General features: G+C 36.3%; 3 protein-coding genes across 8 annotated transcripts in view; 1 reads left to right on the top strand and 2 right to left on the bottom strand.

The window, feature by feature from the left end:
* The window catches only part of LOC110451564 (palmitoyltransferase ZDHHC9-like), a 48275-nt gene extending 44353 nt beyond the window's left edge, over positions 1 to 3922 (bottom strand). For 2 of the 5 annotated variants that reach the window (XM_021499657.1, XM_021499656.1), the window contains exons 1-2: positions 3518 to 3922; positions 652 to 812 (exon numbers count right to left, since the gene is read on the bottom strand). In XM_021499657.1, the coding sequence (XP_021355332.1) occupies positions 652 to 812; positions 3518 to 3732 (376 nt within the window). In that variant the 5' untranslated portion in view covers positions 3733 to 3922. The remainder of the gene's footprint in view (positions 1 to 651; positions 813 to 3517) is intronic. The other 3 variants (XM_021499655.1, XM_021499659.1, XM_021499658.1) reach the window with 2 other exon arrangements.
* Positions 3923 to 3988: 66 nt separating this feature from the next.
* On the top strand, positions 3989 to 12976 carry LOC110451565 (transmembrane protein 242-like). Of its 2 annotated transcripts, none has more exons than XM_021499661.1 (4): positions 3989 to 4202; positions 7886 to 7986; positions 11333 to 11473; positions 12706 to 12976. In XM_021499661.1, exons 1-4 carry the CDS (start codon positions 4112 to 4114, stop codon positions 12865 to 12867), a joined length of 495 nt encoding a protein of 164 aa, XP_021355336.1. In that variant the 5' UTR covers positions 3989 to 4111; the 3' UTR covers positions 12868 to 12976. The 2 variants fall into 2 exon arrangements, with proteins under 2 accessions (XP_021355336.1, XP_021355337.1); XM_021499662.1 differs by lacking the exon at positions 3989 to 4202 and adding an exon at positions 4469 to 4493.
* Positions 12977 to 16164: 3188 nt separating this feature from the next.
* LOC110451615 (aspartate and glycine-rich protein-like) lies at positions 16165 to 16692 on the bottom strand. Its single transcript, XM_021499736.1, has one exon. It carries the CDS (start codon positions 16690 to 16692, stop codon positions 16165 to 16167), a length of 528 nt encoding a protein of 175 aa, XP_021355411.1.
* Positions 16693 to 16701: the final 9 nt, after the last annotated feature.

Here is a 16701-nt window from a genome sequence, read left to right as displayed (position 1 = left end):
TTTGGTTATTGAGAAGAAGTTGTTTAAAGTTTTTAACATATTTGACCCCTGTGACCTTGAAAATAGATGAAGGTCATTTATTTGAACAAACTTGGTAGCCCTTCATCCCAGTTTGCTTCTGGCCAAATATCATCACCCTAGGCCTTTCGGTTATTAAGAAGAAGTCGTTTAAAGTATAATATAGACGCTGGACGACGGACGGACGGACGGACGGACGACGGACGCCGCACCACGGCATAAGCTCACTTGGCACTTCGTGCCAGGTGAGCTAAAAATGTATTCCCCGCCACCCATGAATGCTTCTGACCAAATATGATTGATATCCATTGCATAGTTCTACAGAAGAAGTCGTTTATAGCAATATAGCCAAATTGTCCCCTTTTGACCCCGCCCCTCAGCCCCCTGGGAGGTTGACCCTACCATTTGTACAATTTTGAATCCCCACCACCTAGGGATGCTTCCAGTCAAATTTAGTTAAATTCCAATCAGTGGTTAACAAGAAGAAGTCGTTTGAAGAAATTGTTGACGTACGGACGACGGACGCCACAGTATGGCATAAGCTTACCTTGGTCCTTCGGACCAGGTGAGCTAAAAACAGGTGAGGAAGTTGAAATATGAAATCGTGTGCATGAAACACCCATGTAAACTTACCAATTTGTTTCTCTGTGTCTGCAGCCTCATCTGGGGTTGCCCTGGGGATGACCCCAGGGTCACTGAAGCTGGTGCGGAATAAGGTGGCCATCACAAAAATGAACAATGCTGCCCCAAACGCAGGTATGGCTGGGGTGACATTGACTGCCAGGTAAGGGCAACTGGAACAGACAAAATGTATAAATATACTGACAGGTATAATGTATTGTTGGAATAAATTGATTTACCGAAACGATCACGATTGTTCTATACAGAAGTATATATATACTGAAAGCTTCATCTATGGTTAGGATACTAGCCATAGTCACTAGGTAAGTCACTAGGTACAAAAAAATAACATAAGTGTACTGGCAGGGTATGCATATATGTACATTTTTGTATGTCAGATCAAAACAACAACAATATTTTTAAAATACAGAGCACACATCAGAGGTCAGTTTAGATTAGTTTAGATACATATTGAGTGACTGCAGTGCAATAGAAATGACAGAAAGTCCATGTATTGGTATGAATTCAATTACCAGACATATACTGATGGAAAAATATCTTCTGTAATGTTTTATGTGCAGTTACCTATATAGTGTGGTAACTTTAAATAGATACATGGATGATTCATATAAAGGACATGCATAGTGTTGTAGTGATAACTGGCCATGGAAGAGTAGTGTGCCAATGTTTTTAAACAAAGGGGAATAACTCTCTGATTAGGGGAGTATAGATGACACCTTTGTTGTTGTGACTTGTATTTATATATAGAGAACAGTTGTAGTGATACAAGTGTGTAGAAGATCCCTGTTTATAGTAGAAACCTTTGCTGATATCTGTATAAAGAGAACACCTGTATTGATACCTGTATAAAGAGGACAAATGAAGTTATACCTGTACATGGTGGACACCTCCAGTTTGAATATAGAGGACAAATGTATTTATATCTAGTGTATTTAGAAGACACATGTTTTGATATCTAGTGTATTTAGAAGACACATGTATTTATATCTAGTGTATTTAGAAGACAAATGTATTGCTATCTAGTGTATTTAGAAGACACATTTATTGCTATCTAGTGTATTTAGAAGACACATGTATTGACACCTGTAGTGACACCTGTACACAAAGGATGCCTGAATTGACACCTGTATTTAGAGGACACCTTGAATGCCTGTATCAATACCTGTGAGGACACTAGTATATTGACACCTGTATTAAGAGGACACCTGGATTTTTACCTATCGCTTTATACAAAGAATGCTTTTATCAAAACAGAGGATGCCTGTATTGATATACCTGTATATAGATGACACCTGTATATAGATGACACCTGTATGTAAAGGACACCTATATTTAAACAACACTTTGAATGATACCTACCGACAGAGGATGCCTGTATTGATATAGTGTATATAGATCATTAGATGACACCTGTATTGACACCTGTGTGTAGAGGACACCTGTATTTAAACATCACTTTGAATGATACCTATCCGCATGTACAGAGGATGCCTGTATTGATATACAAAATGTACCTGTATATACATGTACCTGTATATAGAGGACAACTGTTAAGTGCAGTGAGACTTGTATAGAGGACACTTGTAGGGTTGTAGTTTAAAGGTAAAATTATTTCTATAATAGACTTTAAAATGTTAGAACTGCTAATAAAGGTTGAAAGGATGCATGAGCAAGTCTGGAATTTTATCAATGATATTTATAAAAAGAAAGTAACTTTAATTATAAGGTTTAATTACTAAAAAATTACTTGTGCAAAGAAAATTTGAGAATCTCGCTCTGTATAATGTTACTACATTATTAATTACACATTTTCATTTTGTATGCTTTGACACAAGGACAACAAATGTTATACATTTTTTTTGCATAAATACTGGTGACCTCATCACATTGCGTAGTGTCTTTTGCTGTGTTCCCAAAGGATGCGCAGCTGTATTCATATGACTCAGTCTCTGGATGTTGCAAAAAATATCGAACCCAGTAGAAAAATAATATAAAGTTGTGATAAGAATGGAGTCTTTAATTAAAGCAATACATAAAAAAATTAAGAAGAAATAATACTGACAGCTAAAAGTTGGCAAAAATTATTTTCCCAGCCAAAAATGAAACACCGACTTGCCCTAGAACTGATCATGAGTAAGCTTTGAAGAATCGGTGAATAACCTGATCACACATGAAAATGTTAATATGAAATGATTATCATTTTAACAATAACTGATACATCATAAACACTTTGTACATTACATCACATTACAGCCCCACAGGATTATAGGTTAAGACGTATAAGGGGATGGGACACTTAATCTTGTATCAGTGTCAAAAAGGTTAACATCAACTAAAAAATAGCTGAAAGAGATATCTGTGGTGAAGGAAATTCAACAAATTAAAAATCTGAGGAGTATGTGTCAATTATGGGCAGTTCAGTAGTGTGCATACCGGATGATTCCAGATGTTAATTGACACAATTATAAAACACTAAATAAAACAAAGCCACTGAATTGGCTATAAAAAAAATGGGGTTGTACGTATACGTAACTGAGGGAAAGGAAAACCAATTGATTTTGAAACTTCGTTCAAAATCTGTAGATAAGAAAACGGATTTTGCGTATATTTTATGTATTACAGAAAACAATTCTTGACATTTCTTAAGGCTAACGTTAAAACAAGAAAGAATATTGTACAAATTTTTGTGTATTCTATATATGAAGATCGTTCATAAGACTGGTAAATGAATTCCGGCCAGTTGCAACAGCAACTGCTAAAGAATAATACGAATGATACTTAGATAACGTGCGACAATATTTCGTAATAAAAAGATACTGTACTCAGTACAGTAACTGACACATCATTGTTTACTTACTCGAAACCGAAAAATAGGCCGCATGTCACAATGATTAAAGCGCACGTGAAGTAAAAAATGCCAGTCTGTCTGGCCATCATAAGTCTGCCATTACAGCAGAACTTGTTCTTCCCTGGGAACACCTCCCAATTCCGGAGGGTTTTGGACAGGTTCATGTTTTTATGTGTTATATCGTGAGAATTCATCGAGACAGCCACATACGTAGGATCTTTCATTACCCGTTGTACCGTTTCAAGTTAAATTTGATAATCTCAACATCATACAGATACATAAATCAACTTCTAAAGAAGCAAAATTCAGTATGCTGTCCGTTGAAAATCAACACATATACACAATCTCGGGATAAATTTCTTCATAATGATATCCATTCTGTCGTACAGGAAACCACCATTTGTTGTTGATCATAAATGCACAACGCATGCGCGTATAAACATTAGGCAATCAAGAAAAAAAGGATAAGGAGCGAAACGTGTTAGGATTCATTTATAGAAAATTTATCACGAAAAATGTTTTAAAAATATAGCATTACATATTTTTGGTGTTTTAGATAAATTAATTGTGACATTCGTTTAGACCTTGACATTGTAAACAAACATGGCGACCTCCAGTGGAGATCATGCTTCTGAAATCCAATGTGTGCAAACGGAATCTAAACCAACGAAAAAAGGAGATTCTGTTGCGCCTGGTAGGTGCTCCAGAAACCAAAATCAGATTATATGATTTAAACAACAATCTCAAATATATACAAAATACGATAAACACAAAGCCCATATAGGACCTAATTTTGCCCCACCCCCCCGGTAGAGCCGAGGTCATCTGTTATGGTGACATGTCTTTATGATTCATCATTTTTTATGGTGACGTGTTCATTTAGGTCGTATGTTGTTATGGTGACCTGTATATACAACAAAAGTTATTTGTTTTTAACTTGTTATGGTGACCTATCTATCGAGTTCATCACTTTTTATGGTGACCTGTACGTATACCAAGGATTAGATTATCAAAGTCCGTGCCTGTACATAGATGTCATCTGTTTTATGGTGATCTGTATAGATGTCATCTGTTATGGCGACCTGTCTATAGACTTCATCAGTTTACTATGAGGACCTGTGAGAGGTCATGATCATCTAGCTGTTTCATTACACACAATTTCCTTTTATATTCCAAATGTTATTCTGATGGGGGGGGGGGATAATAAACCAACTTACAAACAAGTCCTTCTTAAATTCTTATATAGACTATTTAAATGGATTGAAACTATGATCCTGAAATCATATAAAATGCTATTGAGATCTGATTGAAGATTCATACATTAGATGAAGTCATCTTATGATCATGAGGACCTGTATACAGAGGTCACCTATTTCTATAAGGACAAGTATAGAGAGGTCACCTGCTTCTATAAGGACCTGTATATATATAGAGGTCACCTGTTATAAGGCTTGTATATAGAGGTCACCTGTTTCTATAAGGTCCTGAAATTATTTATAGTGGTCACCTGTTATGAAGACCTGTATATAGAGGTCACCTGTTGCTATAAGAACCTGTATATAGAGGTCATCTGCTGTAATGAAGACCCATATATATAGGCCACCTGTTGCTATAATGATCTGTATATAGAGGTCACCTGTTGCTATAATGACCAGTATATAGAGGCCATCTGCTGTAATGTGGACCTGTATATAGAGGTCTCCTGCTGTAATGTGGACTTGTATATAGATGTCACCTGCTGTAATGTGGACCTGTATGTCGAGATCACCTGTTGCTATAATGACCTGTATATAGAGGTCACCTGTTATAAAGACCCATATATAGACGTCACCTGTTGCTATAATGACCTATTTATATAGAGGTCACCTGTTGCTATACAGACCTGCATATAGAGGTCACCTGCTGTAATGAGGACCTGTATATATAGGTCACCTGCTGTAATGGGGACCTGTATATAGAGTTCACTTGCTCCAATGAGGACCTGTATATAGAGGTCACCTGTTATGAGGAACTGTATAAGGTCACTTGATGTTAGGAGGACCTGTATATAGAAAATGGTGATGTATATTAAGGGGTCATTAGCTCACCTGCCTGAAGGGCAAGTGAGCTTATGCCATGGTGCGGCGTACGTTGTCTGTCCTTCCGTTGTCAGTCGCCTGTCTGGCGTCAACTTTTTACTTTAAACAACTTCTTTTCAGTAACCAAAAGGCCTAGGATGATGATATTTGGCCAGTAGCATGCTGGAATCAAGGGCTATGGGGTTTGTTTAAATGAATGACCTTCATCCATTTTCAAGGTCACAGGGGTCAAATGTGTTAAAATCTTCTTCTGAATAATCAAGATTCCTAGGGTGATGATATTTGACAAGTAACAAGGCCTTTTGCCTTGGATGATGATATTTGGCCAGTAACATGCTGGGATGAATGGCTACCAAGTAACTAATCATAAGTGCGTCAGTTTCACCAGTATGTCATCCGTGTGGATGGCACTGGCAGAGAGACTCTCCGCAATTGCCAGCACCTTCGTAAGTTCTCTCCCTTTCATGGCACTACCTCTTGGGCTGCAGTATCACTGCCTACGTCAGATGAACGGCCGCCTCCGGAAGCGCCTTCCGGTGACAAAATCCCTGCTCCAGCCGTAGTGCCACAGCTGGACCAACCTACAATACCGTTGTCACCTCAGGCTCGTCAGGCTCCACTTCCCCCACCATCACCACATGTGCAACAGACACCATCTAACAGGATCAGGCCACAAGCTACAACCCCTACACAGGATCGAGTCTCTGTCAACGCCACATCGATTGAACTTTGATATGACAGACCATCTTGTTGAGTCTGTGGTGGTTCGTGTACCACACACTCTTGCCCGTCTCGAACCTCATAATAAGGCCAGAGTAAAGGAATTGGAACAACCACGAAGACTTCGTCATTGCACCATGGAGGAAGAGCCTGGACTTAGGGGGCCTGAAAAACTAAAGTGACTTTTGTGTGTCTGGATCTTTTTTGAGAGACTATCGTTGTGCTTGTTTTTGTGATCAGTCATTAAGGACAGATGACTTATTCAAGTTATCACTCAAGAGACCTGGCTTATCAGTTTTCTATGTCTATATAAAACTTGCCCTTGCGGGAGGAGATAACTAATCATTATGTTTGTACGTTGCAGGTAGCAGTCATCCTTTAGATTAAACAATTTGAAAGAAAGGAAGATGTTAATTCTCATTTACCAAGTTTGTTCAAACAAGTGACCTTCACTCAGTTTCAAGGCCACCGGGGTCAAATATGTTTAAAACCTTTTTAACAACTTCTCCTGAATACCCAAGAGGTCTAGGATAATGATATTTGACCAGTATCATGCTCAGATGAAGGGCTACCAAGTTTGTTCAAACGAATGACTTTCAGCCATTTTCAAGGTCACAGGGGTCAAACATATTAAAAAACTTTAAACCACTTCTCAATAACCAAAAGACCTAGGATAATGATAGTTTGTCAGTAACATGCTGGGATGAAATGCTACCAAGTTTGTTCAAACAAATGGTCTCAATCTATTTTCAAGGTCACAGGTCAAATATGTTTAAAACCTTTTAAACAACTTCTTCTGCATGCCCAAGAGGCCTAGGATAATGATATTTGGCCAATAGCATGCTAAGATAAAGGGCTACCAAGTTTGTTCAAGCAAATGACCTTCAATAATTTCAAGGTCACAAGGATATGATATGTTTTAAACCTTTAAACAACTTCTTCTCAATACCCAAGAGGTGAGGATGATGGTATTTGGCTAGTAACATGCTGAGTTAAAGGGCAACCAATTTTGTTCTAACGAATGACCTTGACATATATCCATGGTAGCAAGGGTCAAATATGTTTAAAACCTTTAAACGACTTCTTCTGAATTACCAAGAGGCCTAGGGTTATGATATGTTGCCAGCTAGATGCTGGTATGAAGGGCTACCAAGGTTGTTCAAACGAATGACCTTACTTATAATCAAGGTAACAGGGGTTAAATATGTTTAAAACCTTTAAACAACTTCTTTCCAATAACAAAAGGCCTAGGATGATGATATTTAGCCAATAGCATGCTGGGATGAAGACCAACCAAGTTCGTTCAAATGAATGACCTTCACTCATATTCAAGGTCACAAGGATCAAATATGTTTAAATCTTTAATGACTTTTTCTGAATATTCATTTAATAGATTCTAATGAATCAAACACAGATATTTTGCCTGTAGCTGTATATTAGTCAACTTTTAAGATTACAAGTGTGAGATTAATACCAGGTGAGCGATTCAGGCCCATTGGGCCTCTTGTTTTTTTTGTAGTTTGGATTTGATATACATGTACACAGAGGCATTTTGATGTTTGTTACGTATGTTATATAGGTGTGGTGTTCCTCACATTGACCACAGTCGTGTCCACTGCTCTTGGATTAATTGGAGGTTTGGCTTTGACTAAAAAACAAGATCCTGTTTATTATCAAAAGGTTGGTAAATTTTGACTATATAGTATTTTTGTACTGCATATTAACTTATCAAGTTACACATCGTAGACCAACTATCTTCATCTATATATTGTCTTTATAGGAAAGGATGGTTGACATTATCTATATATGTAAATATACCTCTGGCTAGACATTACAAAGGATTATAAAAACACTGGATATATATCCAAGGTATGCATCTGTTCATATTTGTAGTATTAGCCCTCAGGTAGATTTTTAGGTCATGATCACCTGAGCTTTGCTCAAGTGACCTATATTCTTATCACTTTCTTAATACCGTACGTAAACTTTTTACATTTTCAACTACTTCTCAAGAACCAGTGGATGGATTTTTTTTTTGGTCAGAATCATTCTTGGTAGATGAGGCTACACAATTGTAAAAATCGGATTCCTACCCCAACCCCTGGGAGGGGCCCCAACGGGAATATTTACCAATATTTTAAAAATCTTCGACTCAGAGGTCCTATCAGTCAATTTCTGTGCATGGATGGAAAGTTCATCAGAGGCTTTATTATGTCTCCCCTTCGAATGAAGGGAGACATATTGTATTAGCACTGGTTCTTCTTCTTCTTCTTCCCCTTCTTCTTCTTCTACTTCTTCTTCTTCTTCTTCTACTTCTTCTTCTTCTTCTTCTTCTTCTTCTTCTTCTTCTTCTTCTTCTTCTTCTTCTTCTTCTAATCTGACTCGTCCGGGCTATAACTTTTAAACTTTAAAGATATCTTGATAAAACTTTAGGTATGCATGCATCACCCACAGAAGGTGTGCAGTGCACTGGAATTAGGTCACCTCAAGGTCAAAGGTCAAATAAGTGCACATTTTCTGTAAATTCTTGTCCGGCCCGTAAATTCCAAACCGTTAAAGATAACTTAATCAAACTTGAAGTATACCTGCATTACCCACAGAAGGTTTGCAGAGCACTAGAACTAGGTCTCGTGCCCCACTATATACAGAGTTATGGCCAATTGTTTAATTTGAATACCGAAGTTTGTCCACGGGATAACTTCCATGTTATGAGGGCCCCACATCGAAGATGCGGGTGCCCTATACTAATTCATCCATCCGTCCGTCACAATCAAACAAGGTATCAACTGACCTAAGGTCAAGGTCACTGGGTCAAAGGTCAAGGTCAAATTTTGTATCTTTTCCCTGATGAACATTTTGTTATGACATTACGAAGCAAAGTTATTGGAATTTAACAAAGAGTCAACTGACTTAAGTTCAAGGTCACTGGGTCAAAGGTTAAGGTCAAATTTAGTATCTTTTCACAGGGGAACATTTTGTTATGACACTTTGAAGTAAAGTTGGTCAGAATTAAACAAGAAGTCAATTGACCAAAGGTCAAGGTCACTTGGTCAAAGGTCAAGGTCAAATTTTGTATCTTTTCACTGATTAACATTATGTTATGACATAATGAAGCAAAGTTGTTCAGAACTTAACAAGGAGTCAACTGACTTAAGGTAAAGGTCACTGGGTCAATTTCAAAATAAGATATTGTATCTTTTTACTGATGAACATTTTTTTGTATGTTATTATGAAGCAAAGTTGTTCAGAACTTAACACGGAGCAAACTGACCAAAGGTCAAGGTTATGGGTTCCAAAGGTTCAAGGTCAAGTTCTGTATTTTTCACTGATGAACATTTTGTTATGATATTATGAAGCAAATTTGGTTGGAATTGAAGAATGAGTCAACTGACCAAAGATCAGGGTCACTAGGTTAAAGGTCATTAAGGTGAAATAAAACAAATCAAAGCTAACAAATGAGTATTGCACCGGTATTTACATTTCTGTTAGCCCAGCAAATATGGAAGTGGAAGGAAACAAGACTCACATCATAGTACATGTAAAATGTATATTTTGCTTCCTTGCAAGTTTTTTTGAAGTCCAAATGTCAATCTGATTAAAATCATATGCTACATGGCTTCGTTAACTTCGTACTACTCCTGAACATCTGAGTGTGCCGCGGTCAGGGTCACGTTCAGCTGACCTTTATGTTTATAAATACTCATTAAATTTTGACCAATCAGAGACCCTCTTTCAAAAGGGCGCTCGGAGTTGTAACAAATATGGTGGACATTGATGAGAATGATGCGAAAGTTCTGAAGTTATTTGAGATTGATCGTCTGAAACCAGAACAGAAAAAGATTTTCGAAGCTTTATTAGAGAAGAATGACTGTATGGCGGTGTTGCCTACGCAATTTTTACCCAATCGGTACGTTTTCCTTGGCGTCATAGAAACGTCAGTTCCCGCCGCAAATATTTGTTTTGGAAAACTAATCTGTTCAATACCCCTCACTATTTATCTATCAACCATGATATTCCGTGCCATTCGGAACACCTCGCCCCGATTCCAGTTCCTTCCAACGTAGATGACCGTATCGGCCGAGAAGTTCCGAGTGATTCCGTGCCTCTGATTGAAATTCGGATCTCATGCCCCACTATATATATATACCGGAGTTTTTCTATTGGCTAATAAGGGGAGACATATGTTTTTGTTTAGAAAGATCATCAGGGGCTTTATTTAAATTGTCAATTTCAGGACCCCCGAGCTATGCGTTCTTCCTTGGGGAGGGGGTAAAGTTTACTGTAGTTTATATAGGGAAATAACACTTTTGGGTATATTTTATCCATTTTCAGCAGATAATATTCAAACTTGGTGAGAATCATCTTTGGTGGATGAGGGAATTATATTTTAATATTGGAATTCCTGCCCTTTCCCCAGGGGCTAGGGTTGGGCCCCAAAGGGAAAATTTTCCAATATTTTAAAATTCTTATCCTTTGATGACATGACAAGTATTGTATTACACTTAGTTTACATGCTGATTTCCATATCTTGACATCTTAACAATAAAATTGAACTACCAGTACCTATGATATAATTCAGGTGACCGCTAAGGCACTTGGGCCACTTGTTAAAAAATCTACTAGTTGCAACCTATATTGTCATAGTGAAATTTTTAATGTTCACCAGCCATAACATATGCTCTACCAGCTCCAGGTGTTGAGTTTGTGAAATTGTTCGGCCCTGAATTCTCCAGATGTTGCATACAAATTAAAATTCAGCAGTCAGCATAGGTCATCAACCTTGCCACACAGATGTGAGAGACATTGGTCATAATTACATATTAAGTACACTGACAATTGCCCAAACATATTCCTTCAATTTTTTTTTTTAATTTTCAAATTATTTGTATAGCAACATCTAGTGGTTTCGCTTGAACAGTGGGCTAATCTTCAGGATAAATATACTGTAAGTTTAAATTATGTAACATTTTTAACTAGTTAACTTTGACCAATTAATTCTAAATATAATGTTATAATTATTTTCCAGGGTTCGTTAGATCATTCCCAAGGAAAGCCAGTCACTGGGTATTCTGTAGCATTAAGAGCCTTTCGCTTGGGCACACTGTTGGCGTTTTCTGGTGTTGGACTTATCTCATTTGCTGTATGGAAAACATTGGGTGTTAATAATGTAAGTGACAACTGCCTGGACCAAAAGCAGAAAACAACCATAGACAAAAGTCCAAAGTTTAACTCATTCACCCCTGAAGACACATTTGAACTCTTCCAATTCAAAGGTTGGAATAGTTCATTTTGAAGTTTCTGGGGTGAATGTGTTAAAGTAGAAAATATTTCTATATATAATGGAAAATGTCTGTACATGTGTATTAACAACATTTAAATGAATATGAAAGTAAAACATTTTTTTGGACATGGAAATGAAATATAAAACATTATTTAAATTTAAACTTTAATTCTTACACAATATTTCTACTGCCCTTTATTTTATTACATATATTAAAAGATTTTTTTTTTGAATATAATAAAAGAGTGCCTGTGCTTTGATTGATATAGTCACATGGTTGTCCTCCGTCTTAATGATCATGACTCCTTCATTAGGAGGGAGACTCCCTCATTTTGACCAAAATTTACCAATCCCCCTCACAACTCCATCATTCAGGTCCAACTCACACAAACTCAAAATCTACATCCTGTTTTCAAATGATTTCCTAGTTGCTGGAGGGTGTGTGTATATTCGTAATGACCATAAGAGGTGTACGTGTCTGGATTAAATGAATGCTTTTTGGAGTTACTTTGATACATAAAAAGGGAAAGATAAATTGAGCAACGCAGTTTCAGTAACATTTCATGCACTTTCTCTGTCATTGGAAATGAGGAATGAGGGAGATCTCCTTCATTGGAGGTTTCAGAGGTTGACACCCATGTAGGCATAGGTAAGATTTTATGGACTTGTTCTAGCAGATTTTAGTTTTCTTTTGTCTTCTCATCATAAAATGTTAGTATAACTCTGAGAAAAACTTCAGATAACATCCAGTGATTTTGTACAAGTTATTTTAACTTATAATTAACATTTCAGGGGAATTGTTTCAAGAAAGCAAGATGCATTTTGCTTTAAAAAATCACTTTTGAGAGTTATTTTAATATATAATAAACAGTTGTTGGTAGACTTTTCAGGAGAAAAGTTTCAAGTAAGTAAGATAAATTTTAGTTTACGAAATCAGTTTGGCTACAAAAAGAGTTATTTTAGCGCATAATAACAGTGGTTGGTTGCAATTGGTACACTTATCAGGAGAAAAGTTGCAAGAAAGCAAGATACTTGTTACTTTTAAAAAATTATTTGGCCACTTGTATCTTTTTCTGAATCTGACACTGCTTATTGCCATTGGTTTCCTGTATAATCAGATGGAGGAGTTCAGTGCCGCGGTCCAATCAAAGATGCCTGTAATTCCGAAAAAGGATAAAAGCCAACAGGGTCGCAGTGAATTTGAATCTCTTAAAGACCTTGCCGATTACTTAACAGAACAAGATGAAATCAAGAAAAAGAAAAAGGAAGAAAGTGTATGACTGAAAGAAATAAAACAAATAGAAGACAAAGACAAAAGTTCTGATGTGAAACGAGACATTTGTGTGTGAATGTTATTGTGTGTTATTATGAGAGTATTTTATGAGACAATGGAGAACAAATAAATGAAATTATGAGTTGTTTGTGTGTGAATATATCATGTTTGTAATCATATAGCTGACTGTTTTATGGCTTTATTGGGAAATTACATAGAATCATGTGGACCTTTGTGAAGAACAATATTATTAACAGTGTGTTGGTGAAAATATCATTTTCACATGGATTAATCTAATTTTATTTTCAAGTTCACCATTCTTTACTTCATCTGTTAGAAAATCAAATATTGAAAGTGTGTTTATTAAACATTAACTGAGTTATTAGGGTTGGTGAATAAATACAATTTTCCCAGTACCGGATATAACAAACTACATTTTCCTAATAAGATGATGAACATGAGTTAGTTCAGGATTTAACGTTCCTGCATCAACTTAGGTAATCTATACATGAAATAACAACCTTATGTCACTAAGTTAGGTACATAAACGGTAAAAGTTCTCTCAGAGCATACCTACATTACCTACTTAACATGATTGAACAATAAAAGCATTTTAAATATATATGCCTATTTATTTTCTTCTATATTGGGCCCTGCCTCTTTGTCCAAAGGGGGGGGAGCTCCATTACACAACAATGAGTCCTGTTGACCTCAGAATGCTCTGGACTATGGATCAAAATCACTTGACAAGGACTTAAAGTGTAGCACTTCAAAGATTTACCCCCATGCCTCTGCCTCAAAGGGGGGGGGGGGGGGGAGGAGCACACCCTGCATTTAAATGTATACAACATAAAGTACCATGGGTCGAAGAATCATCCAGACCAATTCAGATTAAAATACCTTCATCCCTTCCAAAGGAGTAGGATTTGTCTAATACCCTGGCCAAAGGATACTCCAGACCAAAATGTGTTGTAATTTCTTGACCATTACTGAATAATTAGGATTTCAATCATTTATCCTGATTTCCTCAATTTGGCCATGTTCCTTTGTTAACTTAATTTAGGATATCGTCTCATAAATTAAATATAGAAATTGGAAGACATCGTCACATCATACGTAGAAACAGGATTTGTAACAAATGTAGTTTGAGAGATACAGAAGACGTGTTCCATTTTATTTTGATTTGTCCATTTTATAGTGATTTGAGGCACAGATTAATTAAAAAATACTAATACAGAAAACCCTCAATTTTTAAATTAATACAACTCCTTATAGTATAAATAATGTTAGAGAGCTATCCAATTTAGGTAAATATATATTTGGTATTTAAGAAGCATTAATTATAGGTTTATGTATTCACATTATTGAACAGTGTGTTATGTATACTGTGATGTCACTCTCCTGTCTATTCTTATTATGTTAAGAGAATGTTTTATGTATATATATATATGTACCTATAAGCCAAAGGGCTTTTGGTTAATAAAGAAGGGCTGAATGAAGCTTGATATGTTTCATCACTCCAATAACTGCAGTTATAGTTTAATCACTCCAAATAATTACAGCTATAGGTTTTATCACTCCAAATAATTTCAGCTATAGTTTAATCACTCCAAATAACTGCAGTTATAGTTTAATCACTCCAAATAACTGCAGCTATAGGTTCAATCACTCCAAATAATTACAGCTATAGTTTAATCACTCCAAATAACTGCAGCTATAGTTTAATCAAGCCAAATAACTGCAGCTATAGGTTTAATCACTCCAAATAATTACAGCTATAGTTTAATCACTCCAAATAACTGCAGTTATAGTTTAATCACTCCAAATAACTGCAGCTGTAGTTTAATCACTCCGAATAACTGCAGCTATAGTTTAATCAAGCCAAATAATTACAGCTATATGTTTAATCACTCCAAATAACTGCAGTTATAGTATAATCACTCCAATAACTGCAGTTATAGTTCAATCACTCCAAATAACTGCAGCTATAGTTTAATCACTCCAAATTACTGCAGTTATAGGTTTAATCACACCAAATAACTACAGCTATAGTTTAATCCCTCCAAATAACTGCAGTTATAGTTTAATCACTCTAATAACTGCAGTTATTTTGAGTTATTAAAAATAACTGCAGTTATAGTTTAACCACTCCAATAACTGCAGTTATGGTTTAATCACTCCAACTAACCACAGCTATATGTTTCATTACTTCCATAAATGGAGCTATAGGTTTCCACACTCCAAATAACTCCAGCTATAGGTTTCCTTATTTCAATAACTACAGCTATAGGTTAATCACTCCAAATAACTGCCGCTATAGGTTTAATTACTCCAAATAACTGCAGGTATAGTTTAATCACTCCAAATAACTGCAGCTATAGTTTAATCACTTCAATAACTGCAGTTATAGTTTAATCACTCCAATAACTGCAGTTATTTTTAATAACTCAAAATAACTGCAGTTATAGTTTAACCACTCCAATAACTGCAGTTATAGTTTAATCACTCCAACTAACCACAGCTATATGTTTCATTACTTCAATAACTGCAGCTATAGGTTTCCACACTCCAAATAACTACAGCTATAGGTTTCCTTATTTCAATAACTACAGCTATAGGTTTAATCACTTCAATAACTAGCTTTTTGTGTCCTAATCCCAATAAAGCCGCTTTTGATTTCAAAGGAGATTGTGGGCAAGTTTTAGTGTTGCAATCGGGTTATAGGGAAATACGCTATTACTGTGCTTGATATGAAGGCCGATGCTTTTTATTATGGTCATTAGAGTTTGTTGTTACTACCCAAGTCCTGGATGTGAGGATGTGCCATTGCTTGGGTTCGACTTCTGGGTGTCATCGTTGAAGCCGAAAACGCTAACCCTTCTGGAACACCTGGTCTTATTCTTTGTATTTTTGCAAGGACCTCCATGTCGGTCTATCTTTGTTCCTATTTTCCCCTAGTGTTATCGACTTTGAGTTTGAGTTATGGTTTTGTGGAGACTTCGGTAATCTCTTGTTGTTTGTTCATCATTCCTAAAACTGTTATAGTTAGGTATCAAGCTCCGACACCTGCTACTACTACTTCATCATCATCATTATCATCAGAAGTCAGAAGTTGCCATGAATTATCATCAGAAGTCAGAAGTCAGAAGTTGCCATGAATTATCATCATCATCATCATCATCATCAGAAGTCAGAAGTTGCCATGAGTTATCATCATCATCATCAGAAGTCAGAAGTAAGAAGTTGCCATAAATTATCATCATCATCAGAAGTCAGAAGTTGCCATGAGTTATCATCATCATCATCAGAAGTCAGAAGTAAGAAGTTGCCATAAATTATCATCATCATCAGAAGTCAGACGTTGCCATGAATTATCACCATCATCATCATCAGAAGTCAGAAGTTGCAATAAATTATCATCATCATCAGGAGGCAGAAGTTGCCATGAATTATCATCATCATCATAATCATCAGAAGTCAGAAGTTGCCATAAATTATCATCATCATCAGAAGTCAGAACTTGCCATGAATTATCATCATCATCATCATCATCATCAGAAGTCAGAAGTTGCCCTGAATTATCATCATCATCATAATCATCAGAAGTCAGAAGTTGCCATAAATTATCATCATCATCAGAAGTCAGGAGTTGCCATGAATTATCATCATCATCAGAAGTCAGAGGTTGCCATGAATTATCATCATCATCATCATCATCATCAGAAGACAGAAGTTGCCATGAATTATCATCATCATCAGAAGTCAGAAGTTGCCATGAGTTATCATCATCATCATCAGAAGTCAGAAGTAAGAAGTTGCCATAAATTATCATCATCATCAG

This window comes from Mizuhopecten yessoensis, unplaced genomic scaffold (assembly GCF_002113885.1).
Source record: "Mizuhopecten yessoensis strain PY_sf001 unplaced genomic scaffold, ASM211388v2 scaffold6135_1, whole genome shotgun sequence".
NCBI classification, from domain to species: Eukaryota; Metazoa; Mollusca; class Bivalvia; order Pectinida; family Pectinidae; genus Mizuhopecten; species Mizuhopecten yessoensis.
This window is presented reverse-complemented; position numbering and strand designations above follow the sequence as displayed.